General features: G+C 42.1%; 1 protein-coding gene and 6 non-coding genes across 8 annotated transcripts in view; 3 read left to right on the top strand and 4 right to left on the bottom strand.

Moving 5' to 3' along the window:
* trnas-cga lies at positions 1 to 78 on the bottom strand. The gene has a single exon. It is a non-coding gene; the product is annotated as a tRNA-Ser (tRNA).
* The window catches only part of LOC117954598 (double-stranded RNA-specific editase B2-like), a 55,711-nt gene that overhangs the window by 33,680 nt on the left and 5,218 nt on the right, over positions 1 to 16,813 (top strand). For both annotated transcript variants that reach the window (XM_034888529.1, XM_034888530.1), the window contains exons 3-7: positions 6,715 to 6,801; positions 7,606 to 8,552; positions 12,926 to 13,046; positions 13,986 to 14,151; positions 15,236 to 15,390. In XM_034888529.1, coding sequence (XP_034744420.1) covers positions 6,715 to 6,801; positions 7,606 to 8,552; positions 12,926 to 13,046; positions 13,986 to 14,151; positions 15,236 to 15,390 — 1,476 coding nt within the window. The remainder of the gene's footprint in view (positions 1 to 6,714; positions 6,802 to 7,605; positions 8,553 to 12,925; positions 13,047 to 13,985; positions 14,152 to 15,235; positions 15,391 to 16,813) is intronic.
* Positions 568 to 649, bottom strand: trnas-cga. Its single transcript has one exon. It is a non-coding gene; the product is annotated as a tRNA-Ser (tRNA).
* trnas-cga lies at positions 1,201 to 1,282 on the bottom strand. Its single transcript has one exon. It is a non-coding gene; the product is annotated as a tRNA-Ser (tRNA).
* Positions 1,995 to 2,076, bottom strand: trnas-cga. The gene has a single exon. It is a non-coding gene; the product is annotated as a tRNA-Ser (tRNA).
* On the top strand, positions 10,462 to 10,543 carry trnas-cga. Its single transcript has one exon. It is a non-coding gene; the product is annotated as a tRNA-Ser (tRNA).
* Positions 11,191 to 11,272, top strand: trnas-cga. The gene has a single exon. It is a non-coding gene; the product is annotated as a tRNA-Ser (tRNA).

Raw genomic sequence — 16,813 nt, forward strand, 5'->3', positions numbered from 1 at the left:
TGAGCAGGGTTTGAACCTGCGAGGGGAAACCCCATTGGATTTCGAGTCCAACGCCTTAACCACTCGGCCATCACAGCTTGAAAACAAGATGTTGATTTAAACTCCAAATCCGAAAATCCCTGACATACTTTATTTCAGTGGATTCCAACAAGGACACCAAAGAGCCCATCTCACAAAACACTTGAAGACTTTTCATGATCTGCATTCTGATACCCTTGATCTGGAGGATCCATGTGTTGCTGTTTTCAACAGGTGTCCCACGGGCATTTTGCCTGCAAAGGATCAACAGCACCTTGAGCAAATTCAACTTGCAGTCATGTGACAGGGTCTGACAAATACAGAAATAACACTGCTACAGTTTAAATTCGCTGTGAGCAGGGTTTAAACCTGCAAGGATTTCAAGTCCAAGTGCATCTGCAGACTAATGGGTGTCCCGGGTATTTAATCTGCAAAGGATCATTAGGACCTTCAGGGTCTTTAAAATTTGATACAGTTTGTTAGTTCACCTTGTTACAGGGTGTGATTGGGTGTAGCAATGACAGAAACAAGACCATCACAGTCTGAATTTGCTGTGAGCAGGATTTGAACCTGCGAGGGGAAACCCCATTAGATTTCGAGTCCAACGCCTTAACCACTCGGCCATCACAGCTGGGAATCAATTTTTTGGTTTACACTCCAGATCCCAAAAATCCCTGAACTCCTTTATTTCAGTGCATTCAAACAAGAAACAAGGAGCCCTTCTCACAAGTAAAATTCACACCTTTAGATGATCTGACATAGGGTTTGTTCATAGCATAATGATGCCCTTGATCTGGAGGATCCATGTCTAACTGTATCAACGGCGGACTGATGGGAGTCCCATCTTTAAGTGTTAGTTACCCTGGCTGTCTTCTAGCAAGGTGTGAATGGGTGGCATCAAAAGAAATAACAAAAAAGGACAAGAAGAAGCCCATCTCACAAAACAATTGACAAATTTTGATAATCTGCATACTGATACCTCCACCTGGAGGATCCACGTGTCCATGTGTAGCTGCATCAACTGCAGACTAATGGGCGTCCCAGGTATTTCACCTGCGAAGGATAATAAGCAACTTCAGCGTCTTTGAACTTAGATACAGCTTGGTAGTTCACCTCGCTGTCGTGTGGCAAGGTGTGAATAGGTGTGGTAATGACATAAATAACACTGGTAAGGAGTGACTTCGCTGTGAGCAGGGTTTGAACCTGCGAGGGGAAACCCCATTGGATTTCGAGTCCAACGCCTTAACCACTCGGCCATCACAGCTGGAAATCAAGATCTTGGTTTACACTCCAGATCCCGAAAATCCCTTACGTACTTTATTTCAGTGCATTAGAACAAAGGACACCGTGGAGCCCATCTCACAAGTACAATTCACATCTTTAGATGATCTGACATAAACTTTGTTCATAGTTTAATGATGCCCTTGATCTGGAGGATCCATGTCTAACTGTATCAACGGCAGACTGATGGGAGTCCCACCTTTAAGTGGCTTGTTAGTTACACTGGCTGTCTTTTAACAAGGTGTAAATAGGTGTTGCATCAAAAGAAATAACTAAAAGGGACAAGAAGAAGTCTGTCTCACAAAACATTTGACAATTTTTGATGATCTGCATACTAAGGCTCTTGATTTGGAAAATCCATGTGTAGCAGTATAAACAGCAGACTGATCAATATCCCAGGTATTTTACCTGCTAAGGAGCATACTTGTTAGTTGACCTGGCTATCATGTGACAAGGTGTGAATGAATGGCAAAGACAGACATAACACTGTTAAGGTTTGAATTCGCTGTGAGCAGGGTTCTAACAAAACAACCTGCATACTGATGCCCTTGATCTGAAGGATCCATGTGGCTGCATCAACAGCAGACTAATGGACATCCCAGGTTTTTTTCACTTGCAAAGGATCATCAGCACCTTGAGCGTCTTTGAATGGTATGGTATGGTAATGACATAAATAATCTGGTAAGGTTTGAGTTCGCTGTGAGCAGGGTTTGAACCTGCGAGGGGAAACCCCATTGGATTTCGAGTCCAACGCCTTAACCACTCGGCCATCACAGCTGGAAAAAACATTTTGGGTTTACACTCCAGATCCGAAAATCCCTTAAATACTTTATTTCAGTGCATTAGAACAAAGGACACCATGGAGCCCATCTCACAAGTACAGTTCAAATCTTTAGATGATGTGACATAAACTTTCTTCATAGTATAATGATGCCCTTGATCTGGAGGATCCATGTCTAACTGTATCAACGGCAGACTGATGGGAGTCCCACATATTTAACCTCTCAAGGTGTGAATGGGTGTGGCATCAACAGAAATAATAAAAAAAGCACTCCTTAACTACTCGGCCATCATAGCTGAAAACAAGTTCTTGTTTCATACTCCAGACTGAAAATCCATGACATGCTTTACTTCTGTGCATTCCCAAAAATGACACCAAGGACTCTGTCTCACAAGTATAATTGACACATGATGTGGAGGATCAACAGTGGACTGATGATGGAGTCCCAGTGATTTAACCCCTGAGGGACTGTTGGCACCTTATGGAACTTTCTTATAAGTTGCCCTGGATGTCTTGTATTACTTTTTACAAAGATGGATTTGCTTGGTTATGCTTGGTGAGGGTAGTCCATCATGGAAATCCTTGTTTTCTAAGGCCATATCTGTAAGATTAAACACTTTAACAGCTTTAAAATCAGCAAGTAGTGAAGAAAACACAATTAAATCTAACATTTATTCCTCTCATCTCGTACTATATTGCAATTATCATGACTGATACCTTACATTACTGATTACTGATCATTACTGATGAGGCTGTTGATAGAGTAATTATTCTGAAAAGTTTCCATATTTCTTTGCCCTTGTGGAAAGACAGTCCTTAAACTGCTTGCCATTAATTACGCTTAGCAAATGAGCTTATCCACAGCTGTCAAACCACACACACACACACACACACACACACACACACACACACACACACACACACACACACACACACACACAGCGGACAGTGAGAGGGTGCTTTGCTCTCCCCCCCTGCCATGCCTAATTTCATTATTCTATTAAATAAGGTTCATTAACAGCGGCTGGATGGAGAAACTTAAATTCTAAGGTTTGATAAACACAAGCACCTTGGAATATGGAGTTATCTTCCTGCTCTCATGTCGGCTCGGCTCTTTTGTTTCTATTCTCTCTTATAACAGGAAGAATACAAGAGTAAGTGAAGTAAGAAATGCAGTTGATTGGTGGTCTTCTCGCTCCCCCCTAGTGCCTGTAATCACCCTTGCAACTTTAAGCCGGCAAGTTGCCGGACTCAGCCTCAGGAAACATCGTCTGATATCGAGTCTTGCGACGTCACGAATTGCTTCCCGGCACTGCACACAAACGCCCATTCAGGAACCGGCTAACAAGGTAGCGATGGAGTTTTTCACACTATCGTCAAAAAAGAAGCAGAAAGATAGGAAAGCATTGTCGGAGGAACAGAGAACGAGGACACGGCCGACTGACCGAGCGAGGTGTCGGACACAAGCAAACATAGGAGCTGGAAAATATCTATTCTAAAGCTGTGTGTGTGTTTGTGTGTGTGTGTGGGGGGGGGGGGCTATAGAGAAATCTGCAAGCCAAAAGCAAGAAAAACTGTTTAGAAATGGTCAAAACCACATTGCGCCCCTTCAACAGTTGTCGTACAGTATCTATGAAGACCATTTCAAACTCATAGTATTTGAACATTACACCTTTGCGTTTAACTGAACTTATCCCTTCTTATCTGGCCTCAAGAATCAGAATCAGCTTCAAAGGGCAAGTAAATGTGTGCACGTTCAAAAGTCAAATTACTTCTATGTGTACATGCTTACTTGTCCATTACAGCTGCTTCTGATTATGATTATTGTTGCATAAAGAACACATAAAAATGGAAAAGTACAATTGAATTCCACGTGTTTTTTTGTAGCTTTAATTGATCGGACTAAAATCCTGAGTCCAAAGACAAGGTTAGGTAGGAAAAGGGTATATTCTGTTACACTCACATTCAAATCCCTGCTTTCAGGAAGTAAAAAAACCTATATTTTTAATAGTTATAATAATTATACTAATAAAATAGTATTTTATAGCATATTCTGATATGACACAACATCAATAAATTGCAAAAATGTTCAACCACAGATCTTTGCTCCATTTCATTTTCATTTGTCGTGGTGCGACATGACTGATATGATGTAAGTGCACTATTTGCTGAGCAGTGCTTTAGTATCATCCTTTTTTTATTTTTATTATATATATATATATATATATATATATATATATATATATATATATATAACCGGAGCCCTTAATGTCACCTGCAGTGTTACACAACAGCCGCTGCAATTTCATCTCCAAATTGCTGCACAAACCCTTTTTTTTATATTGAAGGTTCGCGTGGGAAGAAGATTTCCGGTAGATTAAGCTAGCAATTTGTCACGTTGCAACCTGGTTAACCTCTACTTAAACCAAGTGTAAAGTCAAACACTTCAATTCACAAATGGATGTGAGTTAATGAAGTGCTACTATGAAATGAAAGAGAGAGAGAGGTGGTGGAGCTAGAGTGAGAGACGAATGGTTAAGTGTGTAAGAAAGTGTGTGAAGGTGCGAGAGGCTCGGCCAAGACAAACACACTTATTGTCTTTTGTCCTCTACCAAAATAAATGGTCCCGGTCAGCTGTGATGGTGCAGGTCATTAAAACACCTCCACCTCCACCTTCAGACGCTCCAGATTCCCATCATCACAGCTCATCTAGCAGCTCTGGCTCGTATCAGCCCACAGCTCAACGCCGTCACACGCCTGATATAACCGCAAGGTGCAAGGTTAATGCTCACTGGCTTCACGTGCATTCTTCATGATAATCAATTTTAGTTTGCATTGCAGTGGGCACCAGAATCACCGGTCACCACGGATACCAAAAAATGGGCCAAACAGGCAATAAAATTCCCCAGTAAAGCAAGTAAAACTTAGATTGTTTAATAACGTTTAAATATTAACATCACTGGTTAACAGTTTCTGTGAGATTCATTTCAATGTGATGCTCAAAACTGTTCTTTTAAACTTATTTAATTGGATTTGTATTTAATAGCTTTGTGTTGCCTGCACTCTTTTGTAATATGTGTATAATTTCAAGCTTAAAAACAATGAATTATTTATCCCAAAGCGCTACAGAATGAGTCTGAAGCTTTCTCAAAGTGTCTTCAAATGGCTCATTATTGTAATGTTGATCTGTTAAATGTTAAACTCGCAGCAGGCGGGCACGCATATTTCACAACCAATAATATAACTCGTATTTCTCTGTTTTTACGTCTGCATGTGGAGTAGATTCTGCCCCACGTGCACTGCTGAACCAAAGCTGCATGATGAATGGTGGCAGGGCTCCAGATAAATCTAGCCTGGGATAAATGGGGCCCCTGGTTCAGGGGCCGACATGGATCAGCAGCTGAGCTATTATCGTGCTGGAGCTGCGGGGCGTTTCCTGAAGCCAAATCCCCAAATTAAAGGATGGGGAAGATTGTTTGAGTGTGGAGGAGGAGGGAAAGACCTGCACATAAAAGGAATGGAGACCAATGTTTCTAACACTTTATAATCATAATTAAATGGTAAATAGTTAATTAAAGCTTTGTTGTGCAACTATTTTATATAGTTGAAGGTCCATTGCCAAATAAGTTGATACGACGCTTGTTAACAATGAAATAAATATCAACTTAAGTTTAATTCATCAATCTTTTTATTTAACTCCAATTTCTTTCAAATCCTTCCGTTACATCAAATAAATTACATGTGTGTCTCCTAGTAAATTTATGTGAAAATCTCCTAAATTATTTTTATATCTTTATATCTTTATATCTTTTATATCTTCCACCAATTTTCGTCAGTCACTAACTAGGGATGGATGTCTCTTTGACTCCTCCCCTTTCCCTTTAATATAAGCTCACGTTATTCTGAGAAGCCTAAAGCTAGACTGTGCACATGTGATTCTCCAAAACCCTTCAACATCCGACCGAAAACCGTTTTTATACATAACATCTATCTATAGAGTTGGTCAAGATGAAGACCAGCACATCTGGAGAGACCCTGTTATATGTGACAAGATGTCATTATGGAACAAGGAACCAAAAGGTCATTTCTTATACACTTAACAGAAAAAAGCATCAATCACACCCCAAAAAAGGCGTTTTATTGTGAAACCCTTAAAGCATTTAACAAAATCCGTTGAAATCTATTGAAAAACGATTCACAACCCCGTGTGCCGGGGTGAATGAGACAAAGCTGTGAGCCCCTGGACACTTCCTGTCTGAAACCCTCCGTCCTTATCGCCCGACACCTTTCAGTTCCCCCGGTTGGCTCGGAGCTGCCTTCTCTTTGTTTTCATTTCCATCCATTTAAGTGGGAACTGTAACGGCCCCGCCGGCTTCACCCATTACGTCTGCACTATCGCCGCGAACGTGTTCACCTCGGTCCGTTTCATTCATTTTTTTAAGGTTGGGAGTGAATATGAGACTATGCAGTAGAAGCGTTCAGATTTGTGCATTGGGCTCATTTCACTAAAAAAAAAAATGTCCAAGAGGAGTTTTTTTTTTAGATATATGAACTCACATATAGTGAATAATGCATCTCTCTGTGTGATATGTATGATTCGGGGTCATTACCAACAATATGATCCTGTTTTTCAGGCCGAGTCCCCATGTTATCTACGCTGCTCCGCCCCATAGGACACTGGGACACTGGACAATCATCAGCTGAGGATGCCGACAGTTTAAGTACATATTTTTCCTCCTTGCACTTCCAAAAATGTTTTGGTTTCCGCTAATAAAACTGATGTTTTCCATGTTCTGCTACCACAGATGGATTAGTGAGATACCTCAGCAACCAAGACACAAACAATCAATGTGGATTATGTTGAAATTATGTGGATTTTGGTGCAAATCATTTACCTCATTTCATTTATTTTACTTTACAAAACATCCATATAGCGGCGTCTGTCGACAACTATTAGATGGATTGCCGTGAATTTTTGTACAAACTTTCACGACCCCCAGAGGATGAATCCTACTGACTTTGTTGATCACTTGACTGTTCCTCTAATAATATCACATAAAGTGAAACTAACACAAAGTCTAAAGTTAGTTTCCACAACTGAACATTTGACTAATTGTTAAATTCAAGCCAATTTGCGTTTTTGGGGGGTCTTTTAAATAAGAAATCCACGTCCCCAAACAAATGTCCATAAGCGAGAAATGTAATTACTGACCTAGTGTGTTTATACACAACTTCACGGTAACCTGGTTACTTACAGTAAGTGCATGTAAACACACTTAATGTGTCCAATGATTTGGTTTATCACCAGATTTCTGCAAAACGTATGACATTCCCATCAGCCTCAGCTGTACTTTGTATTATGCGGAAATGTTAGCATGCTACACGCTAAGCTAAGATGATGTTAGCATTTAGCTCACTAGTACAGTCTCACAGAGCAGCTGACATGGCTGTAGACTTGTTCCTTACATGTAGGCCTGCTCCCAAAATGCATTGGGATTCTGACAAAGATTTTGATCTGCCAACAGGTACAAGCAGTTTGGAAGTAAAAGAGAACAAAGATGATAAAGGCCAGGTGGACTGTGACCTACTACGGAAGTATCACCCGTCGACCTTTTGCACAACTTTCCCCAAACGTGGATCGAGAGCTTTGAAGAGGAAACAACCGCTGGCGGAAGGGAAAGACCGGCTGCTCTACCAAAGCCCTTTGACCTGTAAGAGAGCAGCCTGGGCTGTCGCTCAGAAGAACGCGGTGGTCCAGCTGAATGAGCTCCGACCCGGTCTGCGGTACGAGATCGTGTCAAAGACTGGCCCGCTGCATGCTCCGCTGTTTTCCGTGGGCGTGGAGGTGAATGGTTTCCACTTCGAGGGCAGAGGACCAACAAAAAAGCAGGCCAAGATGAGGGCTGCAGAACTGGCTCTCCGCTCGTTCATCCAGTTCTCAAACGCCCCCCAGGCTCACGCCTCCATGGGGAACTTCACCGGCACGCCTGCGGACTTCACAGCGGATGAACTGGACATCCATGAGTCATTCCTTAAAGAGTTTGAGCCATCGCTGATGGAAAACTGTGATCTCCTGCACTGCAACACGGCGAAAAACAAGGTTTTCTACAGCATTTACAACCACAGACGACTCGTCCGACTCACACTGGACTTATTCTCCACCAATCCAAAAAGACGAGCCCTTAGCAGCTCACTGCTAGACCGCCTCAGCCCAGTGGCGCTGCTCAATGAGCTGCGACCAGGACTCAGGTACATGTGCATGACGGAGAGGGTTCACGGCAGGCCAATGAGGAGATTTGTTATGGTCGTGCGAGTGGAGGGGAGGGTTTTTGAAGGATGTGGCCACAGCAAAAGACTGGCCAAGGCTCGAGCGGCAGCAGCCGCCCTGCAGTCCATTTACAACGTAACTCTGGGACCGGAGAGGAAGGGGCTGGGCCTCCACGGCAGCAGAGCCAGACATCAGCTACCTCAGGTGAGCAGGTCCCTGTACTACACCACAGTATTTAGATGTGAAGATGTCTTTTTTTTCCAAACATGAAATAACTGTATCAAGTGTTCATTTTCCTAATCAGTTTGGTTGTTATTAGTTATTAGATTCTACAAAAACAGGGAGAAACATTATGATTGACAGCTGGGATTGACTCGTGATTGGTTGGGCCTGTGTGGGCAACCGGGGCTCCACCCCCCAAATCACTACTGCGCAGGCATAATATTTAGGGGTGTCATGATATTCATGCAAAATCGATCGAAATGAGCTTTCAATTTCTTAGACTTCGACTTCTCTTTATTAATCCTTTTGGGATGCTGGAAATTTCAATTTCCTTAGGGGAGTCCCCTAAGGAAATTGAAATTTCCAGCATTTCCTTCTCCCAGTTTTTCTCTCCGGCCAATAACGTGGCGCTAACCACGCAGCGTGACCTCACTTCTGTAAACAATCAACCAACAATAAAGCAATCAGCGTCAACGGGACATTGTGGTGCATTCAGGTACACCTCTTAAACTCATGGTGCATTCATGCGTACCTCTTACACTCTGAGAAAATCAGACTGTGTCAAACTTAACAGAAACAACTAAAACAGTTTTTCAGTAGAACTGTATTGTATAATTTGTAGAGAAATGTAAAGAGAGTATAGTACAGAGAGAGTAGACAGACTCTATGCCCTTCATATCGTTAAAGACAGATTTCTCTTACTTGGAAACCTCAGTGGTGACACTGAATCGGCCCTTCATCTCTTCAGCAATCACCCGTCTTCTAAATGGTCTGGATAAATGGGTCTGCGGTGCGCCGTGTGATACCAAATGGAGTGTGCCTTACATCAGCATGGCCATCATGTCCTGAGGCCTGAGAGCTGGATGGTGTCCTGTGTGCATCGTCTGCGGCATCTAAACAATTTCATTATGTCTCGGAGCCTCGGAGAATCGTCCTTGACGTCATTTTGCCGTCACGCTTAATGAATAAAAGGAGATTTGTCTCCTGAGTCAGCTTCGCTCAGCTGAAGATAACCGACCAAATATGCAAAGGAAAATGGAGTTGTTAGACAGACATGTAGATGTTTTATTAAACCCCGGGGACATTTAAAGAGAGACGGGAGGATGCATGTACATTTTGATGGGAAATGATGATGATGATGATGATAAAAACAACATTTATATGCTCTAAATTTCAACAAACGTTATAGGCAAAAATGTAACAATTAGCAAAAGCTTCCCCTCCTTCTCTTTGTGCAGCAGATGATTTATTTTTGCAGCTTTTCCAACTGATCATTTAGCATCATCTCCCATTCGATTTGAACTGTCTGTCAGGCGCCATGACGCATTAATGAACATTATTACAGCACATTAGGGATGAAGGAGGAGAGGCAGCGGACCGAGGAGACGGAGGTGGAGCGGGAAGGCGGTGTGAAGAGCATAGTAATTTGACTGATAATTGTTTAACACACTCATTACACACGACCTTGTGCCACTGTCAGCCAGAAAATGTTGAGCCAGAGAATTTTGCTTCCCAAATAAAGTAAAACACCTGCGCTTACAAAATGAGGCGAGACATTTAAAAAAACAGATAGCTGTAGACACTGAGGTCGGGTCTTGGTAATAGTTTTAGAGTTTGGGGCGGTTAAAAACATGAAGAGTTTCAATGTTACACACATGTTGGACCTCCTCATAAAGGTGGGTGTGTGCCGGAAACTGCAAAGTCTAATTCACCATATCGTACCCGTCTATCTGGACTCAGATCAGACTGTCAAATATATAATTCATCTGCTTTCTCCAAACCTAAGGAAAGCAACAGATGAACTGAGCAGCCTTTTTAAGTTATTCAAATATTCAGCAGACGAGTTCAGAGCAGATAGCACAACTGACATCTGTGACGTGTAATATTTCCAGCTGTGATGGCCGAGTGGTTAAGGCGTTGGACTCGAAATCCAATGGGGTTTCCCCACGCAGGTTCAAACCCTGCTCACAGCGATTTCTATCACTGACAATACCCAAAAAATGGCTTTGACTTAGAAAACACAATGTCTGTAGGAGGCCTTTAATTCATAATTGGTTGTTCTTTCAACCTAACATGATAATTCAGAAATAAAATATATACACTCACCTAAAGGATTATTAGGAACACCTTTTCATCTTCTCACATGGCAGTGGTTTTAATACATTTAGCGCTGTGGTCCTGGTCCAGACCATCTCCTGACCTGATCCAGACCATCTCCTGACCTGATCCAGACCGTCTCCTGAACTCCAAACTAAATGTCACAATGGGAAAGAAAGGTGATTTAAGCAATTTTGAGCGTGGCATGGTTGTTGGTGCCGGTCTGAGTAGTCTGCAATCTGCTCAGTTACTGGGATTTACACCCACAACCATTTCTGGGGTTTACAAAAAATGGTGTGAAGAAGGGAAAAACATCCAGCATGCAGCAGTCCTGGGGGGGGGGGGGGGGGGGGGGGGAATGCCTTGTTGATGCTAAAGGTCAGAGGAGAATGGGCCCATTGATTCAAGCTGATAGAAGAGCAACTTTGACTCAGCAGTTGTTACAAGTACACGTGGATCGAAGGGCATTAGTATGCTGTTAATCTTTTCAGATTCTGAGTGTAATTCAAGAGCTTGCTACCCAGCTGCGATGGCCGAGTGGTTAAGGCGTTGGACTCGAAATCCAATGGGGTTTCCCCGCGCAGGTTCAAACCCTGCTCACGGCGGTTTGTATTGTTGAACATACTCAGGAGTTTAAGCATCTTCAGTTACTTGAAGCCAAAATTGTGCTTACACCATTCCCAAAGAAAGAAACAGAAAACTGTGGTTATCCATGCAAACTCTGGCCATATGCACATTCTGGAGACAAAATGTGATTTGGCAACGCAGATGGTGAGGTGGTGAACAAAAGTCAGACTGGAGACAGTACAACAACAATTATTAGCAATATTTTCCAATATTGGTGCCTCACACACACGTTTCCTCACGCCATATTATCCACGTTATCATATAAAGATCACATCCAGCAGTGTTATTTGCACTTGTAGCCTACTGAGTGATAATTGTTCCATAAACACCTCAAACTCACATCTTAAATTAAAAAAAACGTCTTAATGTTTGATCTGCGCTGTCTCACCGTCACATTTTCCGCTATGGAGCGCAGGAGGAGGAGAGAGCCCGACTGCACTGGGTACAGGATAGCATCAAATACACTACTAATAGATAACAACAGTATACAGTGTAGCCTAAATGACTAAACGTCTGCCTTTAACACTGTGCCACACACATTAACAACCACTTTCTGCTGCCGCAACATAGCAAAATGCCAAGAATTCACCTGAACACACCACGATGTAAGACCAGCACGCCCATGGGCGCAGATGCATTTGCTATTTAAACGACGTGGGAGATGGGGAATTAATAAATGCATCGGTCTTGCGTTGGGTGCAAGAGGGCCCCAAGTCTGTAAAGCAGCCTACAGTGTGAGAAGGGCTTTCAGTGGTTGTTAAGACTTTTATAAGCAGTATATAAATGGCGTCCATATATATTTATACTTAATCTTGTCAAAGGCACCCCCGGTCCTCCTCTTATTAATACTCAACGCTTGTTTGTGTCTTTAGTCTCCTCTTGGCCCTTCGGTGAACCTGAGTCTGCATTGTAGCAACTAAGAGTAACTACCCCAAAAAAAGACTGACAGCCCAAAGATATAATTAGACATATTTTGACGAGTGGGACTATGACAGCTCTTCCTCTGCAGACTGGGGGAGTTTAGAGGGAGAAAACTCTGGGCCATCGCTGACAGACTGTCAGAGACTTCCTATCGTGGTCCGGGCGAGTGTCACAGCTGCTGGTGCATCCCTGCAGACAGAGATTTGGGTTTGTTGTTTGTTTTTAGTAGCTGTTGTCTGGAGAAAAATATAACGCAGAAGTCCCAATGTCCTCGGGTTTAAATATAGGTTTAGCAGACCATGGCACGCAGATTCTCCAGACAACTTCTCCAGAAAAAAGGGCTGTCCATCAGTTGAAACATTAAATCACAATTAATCGCAAATAAAGTGCAATTTTAATTTTAAAGTGCAATTTTTTATCTGCTCTAAATCAACTTTAAAAGCGATATTTGTTAGTTTTTAATGCTCAAATGGAATTCGAAACTCAACGTACTCCTGTATAAAAAACAGTCTTTAGCAGATTGAGCTAAGTAACATGGCAACAATAAAGAATAAAAGAAGTAAGACAGACAATAACCAACAATTGTTAGAATATTAACAAATATCCTGAATAAGCTTATGTGTGCTTAATAAGAAAAGGGGAGAGAATGAGACGTTCAGTATGCACCTTCCACTCTTTAAACACAGTCTTCTCCATTTCTTTTTCTGCAGTTCTTCGCAGAGTCGATTTTCCACCTGGTGAGAGAGAAATACTCCGAGCTGACAGACGGCGGTCTCTCTACCTCCTCACAGGCCCGCCACAAAGTCCTGGCAGGGATCGTGATGACCAGGGGTGAGTGAGGGGGGGATGGTGTCTGGATCAGCCTGATAAATTAATCATCATGTTGTTCTGTAATTTCTGGGATGTGTTAATGTTATTGGGCAATTGCTATCGCCAAACCCAATCAAACTCCATTTAAATAAACAGTACTTTTTTTAATCATTATAAAACACACTTCATTCAAAATCGACAAACAAAATAAATGTCAAAATCCTTCAAAAAGCCATCTTGGTTTGTATTTCCACTCTTCACCTCTCTGGTTTGCTTGAAATAAACCCTCAATTCATAATTTACATGTTGAAATATGCTAGCTCTGTACACGCTAAACGTATTGTTTATTTTAATGGAGTTTGGTGGGTTTTGGCAAACAAAGTTGTTTTTATCTTTTTATTAAATGTTCTCTCTCTGTTGGGATCCTTTTTATTATGTTCTCAGACACTTAGAATAATAATCTAAGCATTTTTAATAACAAAAACAGCACTTAACGGAATTGAGGACCCAAAAGCAGAGATGAGGCAGGGAGGCAGGAGAGAGATTAACGAGGATTTATTAACCAAAAGAGTCCAAATAAACACAGGGATCCAAAATGCAAAAAACAACGATACACGGAAAAAACAAAGTCCCAACTCAAAAAAAGACTAAAATCCAAAAAGACCAAAGAAAAAATGGAAAACAAAAACTGGAAAACAGACTCCTGGAAGATCTCACAGGGGGGAATAAACTGATCTCAGGGAAGAGTCCAAATGAAGAACTCACAGGGGGGAATAAACTGATCTCAGGGAAGAGTCCAAATGAAGAACTCACAGGGGGGAATAAACTGATCTCAGGGAAGAGTCCAAATAAAGAACTTTGTGTCGTAACTTTAAACTTCAGTGGATTTATGAAGACTACGGTTAACTTCTCTTTTTTTGAAGGGGAGGACTGTCTTCATTTTGTCCGTTTCTGTTCCAGGTTTTGACCTCAGATCAGCGCAGGTCGTGTCTCTGGCTACGGGGACTAAGTGTCTGGACTCAGACCACGTGAGAGACCATAGCGGGACGCTCAGAGACTGCCACGCTGAAGTCCTGAGCCGGAGGGCGCTGGTTCGATTCCTGTATGCTCAGCTGGAGCTGCTGCTGTAAGACCCTCAGCCTTTTTTCATTATCTTAAGGTCTTAGTTTCTTTTTGCAAAGTTTTTGTTATGAAGTTTTAGTATTTTTTATTTTTTTTTCACAGATTTTGCCACTTTTGCCACAACATTTTTTGCTTAAAAAAAATAAAAACTTTGAAAACGGGTCAAATTTGACCCGAAGACAACATGAGGACTGATTTAGAGCAGTGGTTCCCAAACTTTCTCAACTCAAGACCCAAAAGAGAAACTTGGCGTCTCCCCGGGACCCAAATTTACAAAAATACACAATGAATCATTGTAACATCTACATTTTTAAACTGAGGACAAAAGACGGAACAAAACCATGGATTTAAATGTATATGAAGTATATTTATTCCATTATAAAAGTAAACAAAACAGAAAAGGTCTCTATTCTCCTTCCTGGGTCTCTGTCCCCTCCCATCGTCCCTCAGTACCGACACCAACATTTGTTTAAATAATGCTGACTTGAATTTAATGAGATGTGTGTGTCTGGTTTAAGATACCAACCAGCTGATCTAGTCTAGATTTGTTTTTTGAAAGTGCCATTCTGAGGTCATTCTGAGGTCATTCTGAGGTCATTCTGAGCATTTAGTCTGTTCTCTGCCAATTGGCGTCCCAATAAAACGGGTTGGCGACCCATTTTGGGTCCCGGCCCTAAGTTTGGGAAACATAGATTTAGAGTAAAAGGCTGCCATAGTTTCTCTATTTTTTCTCTAGTCGTCCACACTTTTCTAAATCTCTAACTTCCCTCTCTGAACCTCAGCTCCGAGCACATTGGGAGCAGATTAGCAGAGTTAATTTCATTTCTACTTTCTCTAAATTTCAGTTAAGTCACAACAACTTACAGTAATGTCACCTAAAACTAAATGGGATTTTCTTAAATATTTTAGGGTCCCAATGCCCACAGTGAACTCCAAGGGTTGATTAATCGATACAAACTGACACATATTGTTAACTAATTATTAAAAAGGTTTCACACGGTTTCATACCGTGTCTTCTGCTGGTCTTGTTCCTTTCACCCTGACTCTGTCCTATATGTTGAACTCATCTGTGTCTTTCCTCTTTGAAGTGATCCAGCAGGCAGCGAGGAACAGTCGATCTTCGTACCAAACACAGGCGGCGGTGGCGTCCGGCTGCAGGACGGCGTCCTCTTCCACATGTACGTCAGCTCGTCGCCGTGCGGAGACGCTCGACTCAACTGTCCCTACGAGACCACAGCTGCATGTGAGACCCATTCAGACGATGGGGATGATAAATGACGCTGACTCATGTGGTTATGTCTCTGTCATATATGTTGAGAAATCTAACATTTCTGCTTCCATACCTTATCTAGATGCACATTAGCACCTTCACTTTTTTTTGTTATTACCAATTCGTTCTTCGTTGTGGACACATTTACCTTTAATAATCTATTTGTTCTGCAGCTAATTACATTCTGTTCTTAGCTGCGGCACAAACCACTAACCTCTGACAATGTCATTATTTTTTCAAAGAACATTTTAGCCCTGTGAAAACATGAATTAATAAAAAAAAAAAGCAGCACTTCTAGCTTCATTTCCTCTTCTTGTAGACGACTGAACAAAATGGCATCCATGCCAACATGTTGTCAGCAGTTCCTTTAACTAAATAGTTAAAAAACATGAAAGAGTTACACCGGGGGGGGGGGGGGGGGGGGGGGGGGGGGGGAGAGAGTCATAGGAAATAATACAGCAACAGGACAGTTTTTGGTATGAATAAGAAGAGCTTTGTAAAAATAACATTCACAACCATAGACTGTATATTAATGGGCTGCACATGTGTGATGTCACCCGTTGGTTTGTGGAGATCTGCTATGAGTCGTTGAGTTTGCCGTTACGGGCGCAGCCGTCCTGGATGGGGATGTGATGATTTTAGAAGAGAAGGAGGAGTGAGGGAGGAGCCCTTACACTCTACGTTACGTTACACACCTTCACTGGCAATCACATCATAGCCACGCCCTAAAATACCCCCTGCTTTATTGCTAATCTTAAAATCAATAAGACGATTATTTTAAAAAACTCCACATGATTCTGTTTTGCTGAAGACTTCAAACTAATGATTAAGACCATTAACTCATTATGAAAATGTTGACTGAGGTAGTAAATCTGAGGTTATAAATCAATTAAGTGAGAAGTGGGTCACTTCCTCAGATTCTACAGAAACAGACCTCCTTTTGCAACTGATACGTCTCCCCCAGCTGGAGATCAGATAGAAAGCAGGTTTAAGGAGTCTCCTCCTGCTGGAGATCAGATAGAATGCAGCTTTAAGGAGTCTCCCCCTGCTGGAGATCAGATAGAAAGCAGGTTTAAGGAGTCCCCCCCTGCTAGAGATCAGATATAATGAAGGTTTAGCCAGTCCCCCCCTGCTGGAGATCAGATAGAAAGCAGCTTTAAGGAGTCTCCCCCTGCTGGAGATCAGATAGAAAGCTGGTTTAAGGAGTCTCCTCTTGCTGGAGATCAGATATAATGCAGGTTTAAGGAGTCTCCTCCTGCTGGAGATCAGATAGAAAGCTGGTTTAAGGAGTCTCCTCTTGCTGGAGATCTGATAGAATGCAGGTTTAAGGAGTCTCCCCCTGCTGGAGATCAGATAGAAAGCAGCTTTAAGGAGTCTCCCCCTGCTGGAGATCAGA

This window comes from Etheostoma cragini, chromosome 12, assembly GCF_013103735.1.
Source record: "Etheostoma cragini isolate CJK2018 chromosome 12, CSU_Ecrag_1.0, whole genome shotgun sequence".
In the NCBI taxonomy this organism is placed as follows: Eukaryota; Metazoa; Chordata; class Actinopteri; order Perciformes; family Percidae; genus Etheostoma; species Etheostoma cragini.